General features: G+C 40.7%; 1 protein-coding gene across 1 annotated transcript in view; it reads right to left on the bottom strand.

Moving 5' to 3' along the window:
- The window catches only part of SPAG16 (sperm associated antigen 16), a 349932-nt gene that overhangs the window by 164032 nt on the left and 172739 nt on the right, over positions 1–13161 (bottom strand). Inside the window, exon 11 of the mRNA XM_052675105.1 lies at positions 7658–7801. Within this exon, the coding sequence (XP_052531065.1) occupies positions 7658–7801 (144 nt within the window). The remainder of the gene's footprint in view (positions 1–7657; positions 7802–13161) is intronic.

The raw sequence follows: 13161 nt of genomic DNA, 5'->3' as shown, positions 1-13161 counted from the left end.
TTGGCATCGGCATCTTATCATAAATTTCTAAAATGCAGAAGAACCTGACTTCACTTCAGATGCAAAAAGCCCACTGCAAACCACACACACAACAACCAGACTGCGGGCATTCGAAACAGCTCCCGTTGTACCACAGCTTTTACAAGCCTGAGCCATACCTGCAAATCGGCGGAAATATCTAAAGACACTCAACCAAATGGTACTGATATGAAATTACTGCTCTTAGGAACAGGATGGCAGTTTACCTTAAGCCCTCTGTTCATTAGTTCCACACAAAGATTTCCAGATGTTTCCAGTGACTGACTTTTAAATTTTCACAAGTCTGTGAAACCACCTGTGAAGGCAACCACAGAGCGGCTTCATCAAATGGCAGCATTTTATTATGACGCGTTTTCCTCCTGTAATTGTTTGAAATATACATTTGGACTGCTCAGTAGGAGGACTGCTCCTTCTGTCAGCTAGCTTCCTCCCTTGGCCTGTCATCAGCATCTCTCTCTCCTGCTGCTTGCTGAATTACTGGAATGGAGATATTATTAGCGAATCACTACCTTGGAGTGGTCAATATTTCCACCAACCAAGAAGAGAAGCCAAAAATGGTTTCCCAATAAAGCATGGTCGTTCTGGGTGAAAAATGAAGCCTATTCAGTAACTGCACTATGGCAGTGCAGATCGTTTGCTTTTTAAAGAAATCAATGTAATGACAGACTTTTAAGGTTCCTGATATAAAAGAAACATGTTGCATTTTGTATTTTGTCCTGCAAAGTATTTCTAGCTTCTAACAGCTTCTAAAGGACAGTTCTGGTAAGTGAAGAATTTACTTAGAAAGAGAAAAGTAGTGCACACTCCCAACAAATCTCCACAACTGAAGCAGCTGAGCCTCAAAATTCAAAATTTACACAATAGCACCTTGCTTTTTTCTTCCTATTGAAATGGAAACTGTACTTCTTCAAAAGTAGATGCAACAATCCCTGCAGAACGCTACCAGCCTGATTCCAAGTGACTCTCGAGTCAAATGATACAGATGGCCCACAGTCTGCTGGTACAACCATCACAAAGACAGAAGATAGAAGTTCAGGTGAATAAGGATGACTTGACAACAACAAAAACATCTAGAGGTTTGGACGTCTGCTTGATATCTGGGTCACATAAGAAAACACTCCTCAGAATAGCAGGAGCAGCAGAAAAAAAAGCCAATTCTGCACAACAAAACAGCATCTAAACGTGTAGCAAAGCTACAATTATTACCACCCCATATTTTCCAAAGGCACATTGCAGAATTGATCTCTAAAGGAAAATAAAACAAGATACATGTATCGCTTTTTCTTAAAGCTCATACTCACCAATAGTTAACACGTCACTCTGAAATGATATAAAGCTTATTATAGATACACATCCCAGAAAGCCACAGAGAATAACCAGCAGTTGCACGTGCCAGAACAGATTAGTATGGGTAGAAACATTTGGCTTGTGAGAGTGGGTAGAAGGGGAAAAATTTTAATCAAATCCATTACCTGGTTATCGATTTCTTTTTGCCAGACTGATCCTGTAGAATACTTATAAAGACTCTGACATTGAGATGTTTGGCCAAAGATATTGGATTAGTCTAAGCAGAAGCTGGGCTTCTCATGTAATCTCTCATATTTCATTTATATGTGATTTATTCCTTTGTCCAGCAGAGGCTTTTTATTGATAAAAAATAATGAGATTGAGAATCCCAAAGGAAATGTAATGCCCACCCACTCAAGCATGCATGTGAAGTAAAAATAGTAGGCTTTGTTGGCTTGAGAGAGAATGACGTTATACAAAGACTGTTTCCTTGTGTAAGAAGCCTGAAGCTTGCCAAAGACTTCTGAAATAGACCAAACTATTTTTGAAATTAAAATGTTATCATACTTCTATGAAAACATCAAATCCACATTAACACTGTAGGCTGGGGAACGGACTAGAGGATTTCTGAAATAGTCCTTTTCTTGCAGAATAAATGAATGGAGTTTCCTGTATGAGTTCAGTTTGAGGAGACATCGCACCAGATGTGCAGTCTGCTAAAAGCGATGCTTTACAGCCTGCCAGGAGACTGAAAATTAATCACACCCCTCAGAAGAACTTTCTAACCATTGTCAAATTGAATACATAACCCGGTAACTGAAGAGTTCGTTCAACTACAGAAGAATCAAAGGTTCTCTAAGAAATTAAATCATTATGCCTTTATGACAGAAATACTGTGCGAAAGTCCTAAGGAAAATGTGCAGGTCTATCTCACATTTCCTTAATAGCTATTAACAGTAATAAAAGGATAAATAAAAAACATCTGTTTCTGTAGGAAACCTTGAATAGGGCTTTAAAGCATCTATGTCATGGCACAAATCAGAAAAATTCTATTTCACTGATAGCCAATGGAGACTTTTGTGATTAACATGAGTCTTACAGCTCTTTCTTATGTTAATTCTCAGAGCAGATTCAGCGGCTTTTAAGTCTCAGCTTGGTTCTCTGCAAAGTGTGGTACTCAATGTTAATGACTGAAAAACTAGCAGAAGTCGTCTTCTAAAGATCATCATTCATGGACCACTTATTCTCAGCCACCTCTGAGCTCCTGTCACCAAGAGGACCTTACTGAGAGGCTCTGAGGTACAACAGGAGTTTTCCTGACCAGTCTTAGTTTCTGAATACAGAGCTCTTATGAATGACCTCTCTCAAACCATCTCAGCTGTTTTAACGTGACTAAAGAACCTATGCAATATCACACTCAATGCATCAAATCCCTCCATTTGCTGAGGTTTCTGGGTCACATATAGCATTATTTAAAAAAATATATTAGTTGCAATACATTACCGAACAGAAGCCAGCCATTTGTTTTAGTGTCAGGTCATCTGTCTCACTCTCTTCAAACCCTGAAGCTGTTTCTTCACCGAGCACTGATATATGAGAGCATTATTATTGTCAGGAAGGCTGGCATGGATCAAACGCATCAGTATCTACCAGTAATAGAGCCCTCCTCACCAGTTTGGTCTGTAGGGAGTCAGGAGCTGCAGAGGTAAGGGATGAAGAAAGAGGAACGCTCCCCATTTGCAATTCACCTTGATAATCAAAGCACTCCACCTCTCAAGCTACACAAGCGTGTCCGCTGTGAGATGCTGAAATTGTACATATACCTGCCAAGCTGTCGAGTCTCATTTTTGCTCCTCAGCATCTCCCCCCTTCTCCAAGCACAAGCCTTCTGGGACTCGGCGAGCAGAGGGCAGCGTCAGATTCTGCCTGTTACTGCTGAACAACACATCACAGCTGTCTCCAAATCCTGCTCAACTTCTCCTTCCCATGAATGATTCCCTGCTCAACCCAGCCTTACTCCCCCACAGCTCCATCACAGGGTTCTCCCTGCCCTCCCTCATTCCTCGATTACTGCATGGCTTTATGGTCAGTGCTCTCTTCTCACATTACAGTTCAGCTCTGGATAGGGTTGTTGTTTTGTTTTGTTTTTAAACAAGCCCAACTGATGGAACAATGAAAAATTTTAAATCACGTTAAAATAAAACCGAGGACTTAACTGAATAATAATTCATTTCAGTTTCTCAGTTTATTCTGACTTCTCAATTCTGCTTAGGGCTTTTTTGTCTATTTTTTACCCTTAAAAGTTTCTGTGCAACAAGGAAATCGGTTCCGCTCTAACAGTCTACTTCCAGAGTTGCACATTTATCACCCACTGCTCTTCAGAACTGAGAATATATCATCTTTTTCATGCTTAGGATCTCCAGTAACATTTTGGACTTGGGAAGCCACCATCAGGTACTCAGGTACTCATAGCACCACACATTTCAGGGTGGAAAAAAACTATTCCAAGCATCCAACTGTGTTTTCCATATTATATCCTACGCCTTAAAGTTCCCCTGGAGCCACAGCAAAGCTAAAGCAAGCAGCTTTTGGCTGCTTCTACACTGTCCAACGTAAGGTTGGTAGCAACTTTGTGCTGCTTAGCTTTACACAGTTGGAAGAGACCTTGGTTTTATAGGCCAGCACTTCTGCAGACCAAATATTAATAGACATTTCATTGCTGATCATCACTAACCTCTCAATCACTTCAGGAACACCAAAATCTCTGGTGTCAATAGCCTCCTCTGATGTTCTGCAGAACCCCCTAAATCTTCTGGAGAATTCCAGCCCAGCTGCAAATATTAATTCCTCCCTCCCCTTTATTCAAGGCCTCACATCCACCTTCTTGAGATATTTTGCTAATTCTTCCCGCATCCTGTCTTTGCATGGCACTTACCTATTCATGCACAGATTTTTGTTGATGTAAATCATCTCCTTTAGCTTTGACAGACATAATCTAAAGCTGCTTCTGTTCTAGGAGAACATGGATTGTTCTTTTGGCTCAGCATCTCACCTTCCTCTTCATCAGACCTCATCATCTCCTTTTTCTGCAGTATTGATCACAATCACCTTTATTTTAAGATGCTTGATGCACTTACCCCATCTTTTTTCTCTCCCCTAATTACCGAGGAGACAATTCCCACCTGCAGCTTTCTAACAGCAACAAAACTCACATAAAATCCATGCAGCTCAAGATAACTCTTGTGGCATTTTTTTGTTATAATAAACAAACCAACAACAGTTTTGATTTCTTTGCTCAGCAACTCTTGGAGTTCAAATAGCAACTGAAAAGATACAGGCAATTTGGCCTCTGTCTCAGGTGAACAGGAGGCTACGAGGAGCTGACAATTTGACAATTTTCAGTGCAAGTTTTAAATAGCTTTCAGAACCTACAGTTGGTGCTTTTTTTTTTTTTCTTTTCCTCCAATTCGAAAGTTTGTTAATAGAAATTCACTGTGTTCCACAGAGGTGAATGCCTGCATGAAAAGGGCTACAAACATTTCACAAGAGCTGACCTGTTGAATATTTATAAATACATTAAGGATACTACACATTAATACAGGCAGACATATGTGCTTAGCACTAATATGGTGTTTTACAGTTCACCAGAACTTTCTAGGACATTAACACACCTCTGCTACGCCACAAAGCTTAATCTTTCAGCCATTCAGGAGTGGTAGCAATGAAGATAAATCCAGCACATGCCCTGAAATATCTTAGAGCAGTCAGACTCCAGTTCTTGAAGGTATATTCAAAAACATCCTCAACCTATTTGTTGGAAACTCGCAGGAGATGCAGCTTTTACCTACTACTCCAAACAACTCAGTCCAGCTGGTGTCTACAGGCAGGCTGCACAGCTCCTCAGCTAACATGTTCACATAGATGGCTGTGGCAACTCTGAAGCCTCTTTCCTTCACAAACATAAAAAAGCAAGCTGAGAAATATTCCTGTAACAACAATGTAATTCCTGTGATAGTTTACAACAGTGACAGGCACTTGCAACAGCTAATTCAGAGTACCATTCAGCCAGACTGGAATCGAAAGCGTGTTTGTTTTTGAACTATGACCAGTTGCCATCCTCCATCCAGCTGCTGTACTCTGCTGATAACAGCACCTGTTTGAAGTTTTACTTTTATTTTAAAAGCTCAAGGCAAAATTCTGCACTCAAATCTGTAGAGAGCATCACAACTGATGTCCTGCTGTCTCTGCGCACACGGAGCTGCTCTGCTCCTGTTCCAGTGCCCTGGGAGCCACCACTGTGCAGTGAGAGCCTACAGATGGAAGAGCATGAGGCACAGCGTAACCATGCACCGTATAGACAGCAGGTTCAGCACATCACATGCTCTCATCTACCCACTGTACACAGATCACCTTTCAGACTAGAGGCAGAGATTGATCTAAACCTGATTTTACAGGTACAGAAGATAAAAATTAGAGGACAACAAAGAAAATGTAAAAACAAAGGAATTTAACCCGTATTTCCATAACACAATTAAACAGCCCAGACAAAAATAGTTTTCTTTTCAACTTCTGCATGAACATCCTACTGAATATTTAAAATAGAAACAAAACTAGGCTATCTATATTTGATTCCAGAAAACTTTTCTGAAAACTTTCCATTTCTACTTCATTATTTTCATTTCTGGAATACCTGATATACAGGAGAGAAAAAAAAAACTATGATTAAATGCCTTCTGTCACATTATATATTTTCTCCGGTAACATAAGACAATATTGTAGAAGCACTGCTTTTGAATCACTCCAGAGCATTCAGCAGGAGTCAATTTATACTGCAAGTGAATAATGATGTACCTCAACTCATTTTAATTTCAATAATTGAATGAGAAATAGGAAAGTCTATTGAAAGGACTGTATTCTGGTCAAAGACTAATGAGAAAACAGTTTTGAGTCTTTGAGTCAGCGGGTGTCATGGTAACAATGCATTATCGAAATCTGATTAGCATGCCCAGCAGCTTTATAAATGATAACATGCTCTTCTAATTGTATTTCCCTTTCTTTCCCTATGATGAGTTTTATATTCATAACTGGTAGGAAGCAAGGCAGCGTTCTGTTCAGCTGGAAGTTAGGCTTAGGATGTCCAGCATGCTCACAAACTTGGTGCAACTTGTCACCCAATAATGGAAAATTTTTCCTACAGTCTTAACGTTAGAAGCTGAGACTGTCTCTCCTCTTCCCATCTCAACTATATGGGATTTTGAAGTCACACATCACTCTTTCCTTTCAAATCTATGACACTGTTTCTAAGGATATACACACGAAACAGAATATCCTGAAGCATGAGCGTGGATTATGTTTTGCAAGAGGAAAGGGTGCAGAAGTAAAGCAGAAAGGTTAAAATCTGCCGCAGGAAACATTACTCCAGCTGCCCAAGGTTTTGGGAAGTGGAATTTTAGAGTGCTTGGAGGACTGCACACACATTTAACTCACAACCATATCGAAAACTGGGAGGAATTATGAAGTTCAATAGGATCCTTTTCCTTCTCATGAGGGAAAGAACTGATACAGAGTAATAAATACAAGGAAAATAGGAGGTTAGAAGCTTGATAATGCTCCTTTTATATAAGCAAACCAGAGGTGAGTACCCTAACTGACCTTTACTAACAGTAACAGGCTCTATCACAATTGCAGCCTCAAAAATGCGAAGCAAAATCATTTCAGTACACAGACTCAGCCTTAAAAAAAATAAACACCACAAAAAACCATTTTCTTACAGTATAAAAGCACTATTTTCATCAGAACAATCAAGAAATCTACTAAACTTCTGACTCATTTCTGGAACCACTGTACCCTAAGTATTTGTTTCTCATTTCTCACGTTTGCGTTTGTCTACTAATTCAGCTTCAAATCTGCATAAAGAAAAAGGAGAAAAGCTCATGCTCTTATTCTCCAGGTAAGCTGCAACTCATTTAGTCACGTGACAGATAATACAAGAAAACAAATTTCCTGTATTTTTAATAGTGGAACTGTGTTTGTTACAGTGCATGAACACAAAGAATAAGCGGTCAACTTGATCTGAAAGCTTCTTACTCCTTGTTACGTGCACTGGCACGTGGACAAAGCTTAAGACGTACAAAATACTAAAAGCAATCAATGTTAAGTCAACACAGCAAAAGCCAGAGGAACACTTATCTACATGTTTGGAAATTCAGCAGAGAGCGCAGGGTTACGCTGAGAATAGAAAGTCATCAAAGCAGGCCAGTGAGCAAAGATAGAGCAAACAAGCACTCCCCAGAAGAGATTAGTACTTGTTCAGGGGACTGTTTGCACTAACCTTGGATGGAAGCAGCAGCCTGAAACCCAATCAGTGTGACCTTCACCCACCATGATGATGTTCCCATCAGGAAAAGCCCACATTTTCCAGAGGCGGTCATCACTGCCAGTGACTACTGTGTCTTTCAGGGGATGCGAGGCCAAGCTGCAAAACCAAAGAGAGGCAGGTCATGTTCTGTACCAGAATCATTTCAGCAACATCTAAACATGACTGTTTCTGGACAGACTAAATAAGCAGTGCGACGCTCTCTATCACAATCAGAATTTAAAATACTTGCTATGCAGATGAGTTTCTGCTTCTACTGACGGAAAGAGCAGAACATGACTGACATCTGTGAAACCAGACTTGTTCCCACACCCTCCTGAAGTTCCAGTGCATTAAAACACTCCAGTGTATGTTTCTGAGCACTTTGATTGTTCTTAGAAAAACCCAACAGGAAACACAAACAACCAACCAGTGGAATCACTACTCCCCATCCATAATAATTTCAGAAGTACTGCTTGCCAGCCTGCTGCTGACAGCTGAAAGGAACAAGGACAAAAGGACTGTTTTCTCCACTGTCCCTATAGGTCTGGAATCTTCTAGCACTGAAAAATAGCTCAAATTGCAGTCCAGTAGCTACTGGCTCTGCCATCACTTTAGCACCAATTCACTGGGATTAGGCTACGGTCAGAAAATCTATTTCAACTCTATACTCAAATCATGTAAACACGTTTTCCATTTTGCATTATACAGCACACCGGGACATAATGGAAATCACATACTTATCACGTCCCTATACTGCAAACTTGGTTTATTTTTGATTTGGCAAATGTAGCACAGCCCAAAACGGATCCAGAGAAGAAAATAAATCTCTTGGAAAGGTAACAAGTGCATATTTCATACAGATTTGGTTATTTGATTTAAATTATTGTTATGCTTTACCATTTGTTGAACATCAAGAAGTGTCTAGGAGCTGAATGAAGTCCCAGTATTATTTAAACAGACTTAATCTGGAGTTCAGAATTAAAATGCAACGAAGAAGAAAGGAATCACAACCTGTGCATGCACCTATTTCAGTTGTGCACCAGAGCTGACAGTTTTCAGAGAGAAATGCTTATAAAACAGAACCAGAATAGAGAGAGAAGATGCCAAGAAGCTAAATGGGAAGAAAAGAGAGGTCATGAAACACACACAATTACTCTATCATAAAAGTATCTTTTTTTGAAATAGGATCTTCCTCCTGCACTGTCATTATTTCATAAAATTCCTAAACCAGAACTGCAGGTTCTACTATATGGGGAAGCACGATTCCCTCTGTCTAACCAAGGCCAAAAACACACTCATGTCAACTAGCATCTGTTCCTGCAGTTTAAGACACAGTCTAGGAAGATTCCTACAGATTCAACACTTGAATCATCTGTTAGAACAAGGTATTTGGGTTTTACTCATTCTCTAATTTCTGAGAGAGAAAAAAAAGTTGTTTGTTTTTTTTTTTTTGTCTTGACCTAAATAAGAGTAACTTCCTTGGCATTTGCAGGGAGAAAAGAGGAGGGAATGATGTGATTTAAATTCTCCAGAGAGGCACAGAGAGCACCTGTATCATTTAGATTGGCCATAACAGATACGTAGGATGGCAAGGAGGGAAGAGAGATAAAAGAAGAGAAATTAAAATCTTGAGAAGGCATGCCAGTGGCTTGCAAATTACTGGCCCAGAATTCCCCTACCATCAGGGACCTCTGACACAAAAAATCCTGACACAACAATGCTTTCTGGAATAAATGCAGGAATGTAGCACTAGAAGTGTGCTATGCAAAAAGAGGACCCCACTTTCGAGAAAAATTAGTGGGATATCTGTAAGAGATGAATCCATCAGGACTACGTCTGCTCTTTCCTCGGGTTCTGAAACATCAAGACAGGTTGCATTAAACAGAATCTTTATTGGCATGCACACAGTAGTGCATATAAGCATCACATTGATTAGCTGAAGTTTTTCTCGTAATCTATTTCAGATAATTCAGATAGAAAACCCTCCATCTCTCAGCATCCAATTCTTAAGATATTTTGTGTTAGTGGAGTGCATGCTTATTAAGACTTTCTATCACTCCTTTCTCTTACAATCTTCCTAAACAGTTACTTTTGTAGATGCATTATACAACTCACATTAAGTCACCATGGCATCTCTCACTGTAGATTCAAAGGGAAGTTGACACAAGTCGGATCCCTCCTTGCTTTCTGAACAGACTTCACTCCTGTCTCGGCTGCAGTTGCCCATCAATACGAGCTGTGCTGCCAGGCACCCTGCATCATCTCCAAGGAACATTTCTCCTTCCCTCAACCCTCCCAACACATTTCCAGTCCAGCTTTTGAGAAGTCTGAACTTATCCAGTGATAAGACATGTCTGGAGAGCTTAAAGACCATCCATCAAGTGTATATCACACAGAAGAAAACTTCTGGTCATCACAACAAGCCCACAAGAACATATTTCACGGACTTTTAATTGCAGTACTCTTATAAAAGTTGCTGTCAAACTTTTTTTTTCCTCCATGCCAATTTTGTAGGGACACAGTGCGCACTATTTAATTAACAGCAAGTATGTGACATAACCACCGTTGCACCGCTTCTGAGAAAGGGAAGCCCATTCATCCAAAGAGAGTTCTATACACAACGTTAATTAGACATCCTTGTCTTCATTTCTGGCAATGCAGCACACTATAGATTTTTGCTTCATCTCTGCTCACAGGCTCTAATTATTTCCAGCACAGGTGACTTTGGGTAGATTGCAATGAAAATCAATAAAGGAACACGTGTGATAGAAACATCGGTTTTCTCCTCCTCTGGGATGGAAGTGGGATCAGAAAAGACTCAGTCAAGAAAAAGAAACTCAAAGATTCACTGCTGTTGAGTGTGTATGTACCCATGTTTACACAACTCATTTTGGCATTATAAGCCACTCTCATTTCTTCAGCACTTGCCATGGAAGACAGATAGTACTACCAGTAATTTGTTTTCAAAACAATCATCGATTATTCTAATTTATTTTGAGTAATACATAAAAATATGCTATCTTCAAGATGCAAAACACTTTCAGTCTCAATACATACTGCATTTGATCACTCCATATGTACAAAATCAATCTGTTAGCTGGTTAAAAAGTGTTAAATCTGTCTGTTTGTTTTAACACCGACACTGACTATACTGCACCGGGACAGGGAGGTGTCGGTTTGTTGATAAGTAAAGCTTTCTGGCAGTAAGATTTCTGCAGCACTGGAACCAACAGCTACCCGCTATCATTAGGCTATTCTTCAAGTTCTCAGAACACCTTGCACCTATTACTCAGGCAGACCAGACTGGTTGATGCCTGAGGTGCCTCCAAGTCCTACAGTAGCAATGCTCCACCGGAGCCCCAGCTCATTCAATGCACAGAGCAGCGCTCCTACCCGAGGGGCAATCACCAACTTAATAAAAGCAACACCTCAACCCACTTCTCACAAATAACTGCAGTTAACCCCAATTTCACAGATACAGGACACTAAAGTATAAGAAGAAAATCAACTGTTTTTTCAAAAAGAATTTCAGGGGGCTAGAATAGGTCACAAAAATAATTACTGGATATTCAGCAATTCTAGCGTACAAGATCTCAGGAGACTGCAGGAGCAGCAGGAGTCCAGAACTCTAAACTTAATACAGAAAATTTCTGTCTGAGGAGCGACACCCTGGTGAAATTAACAATGGCTCATAACCCAGCCTTGTAATGGAAACTTGGGGAAATGCAGCTCTCTCTACCTCTACTATTACGTTCTCCAAGCATGCTGGAATGGAAAAGCAGAGCAGGCTTTGAAGGCAGGAATATCGCAGGCACCAAATTCAAGAGGATGGCTTTTCATTAAGGCCTCAAAGCAAAACGACGTGTGCTTAAATTTTAGGAACTGTTTTACTGAAATCAGGGATCCTCTTCACACGCATACACCTAATTACATTGCTGGAATAGGGCCTAAAAACCTAAAGAGCTTTTAAAAGCTGAAATTTTATTCCAGCCCCAATTTTGCTGGCACCTAGTTAGTGCTGAGACCCAAGAGAACCAATCCATTACAAACATAAGATGTGCAGGCTGCACCATATAACTGCATGGCAGTTTTTTACCTCCCATGTTTGCAAGGAAATGGAGGCCAGAAATCCAAGGCGCTTCAGTTAGCGGGGTACAGTGTGAGGAGGGTCCATGCCATCACCCCTCTGCAGCCTTGCTCTCTAATGTTAGGGCCAATACAGAGGAAGAACACCTCACAGGAGTTTTACATCATTAGAAAGGCTGATTATTACCTGATGATGGCTCAAAAGGCCACAGCTGGCAGACGGGATGGACTCTTTTCTGCCATCACAAGCACTGTGCAGAGGGACCAAGGGGCACAAGCAACAGGACCAAATACTCAGCTCCTTTCTCAAACACCTTTCAGTGCACTTCTCCTCTTTACCTCCCTAATAGCAGCAAAGACAAAAGGATATACCAAAATGGCTCTCACGCTCAATTTCCTGTCAAAATCTGGTCCTCAGTGTGAAGTTTATCCAAGCTGCAAACAGCAAGGTGCTGCAAGCAGCTTGCCCTGCCACCCAGCCCATGCAGAGACCCCGCCAGAAGAACTTTCCTCACAGGAATGGCAGCCTGCGCAGAGCCTGTGGTGTATCAAGGGAAAGTCTGCATCTTGTTAGTTTCTCAGCCTATCTCCTCCTCCTGCCCTGCTGAGCAAGCAAGAAGCTGGATGCGGTCTGGCCCTCAGCCACATCACCCAGCATACACACCACAGAAGCCTCATTAGCTATTATGCCCATTACACTTCACCCTAATTTGTTTTCTTTCAACCACATTTCACTAGAACAGTTATTTCTACCACCTTTTCATCTTGGCTTGGTGGTCTCACCTGCCAGTGTGCTTGAGCAACAATTGTGCCCCTGACATTTAATTCAGGGGCTTATTACACATGGATAGCGTAACTGAAACGGTTTGCGTTTCTGTCTGAGGTCTTAAAATGTCTTTTTGTAACAGAAGGGAACAGGGAAGAAAGGTTGCAAAAGAGAAAATAACAGGAAAGGAAAAAAAAAAAAAAGGATGAAACACAAACTATGAAGAGAATGTAAGTAGGAGAAAGGCATCCACAGCACAGAGCTTGTATCTTCTGATTCATTCACGTAAATGCAGTCTGTGACTGATCTCATTCACAGTCCAGTCCTGTCTGGTAGAAGCCTGCTCTGCTTCCTGAGGTCCCATGGCACAGGAATTGGGAGCAATAGCCGTTGCTGGGACCTTACCCTTCCTCGTTCCATCTGTCTTGCCTGACCAGCAAGCCTTGAGACAGTAATTAGAAGACAGCCATACAGAAACTTCAACCCACATTTCTAAAAGGCCCTAACAGTTAATAATTTAAAATGCTACCTAATGTACCTATTCACGCTATTATGCAGAAAACATCTTCAATCTTAGCTGCAAACATATTTATTCTTGTGGAAAAGCATAAATTCACACACTTTC

Source organism: Tympanuchus pallidicinctus, unplaced genomic scaffold (genome assembly GCF_026119805.1).
Source record: "Tympanuchus pallidicinctus isolate F22 unplaced genomic scaffold, pur_lepc_1.0 scaffold15, whole genome shotgun sequence".
Lineage (NCBI taxonomy): Eukaryota > Metazoa > Chordata > Aves > Galliformes > Phasianidae > Tympanuchus > Tympanuchus pallidicinctus.
The sequence above is the reverse complement of the archived record's forward strand: the minus strand, read 5'-3'. Positions and strand labels throughout refer to the sequence as shown.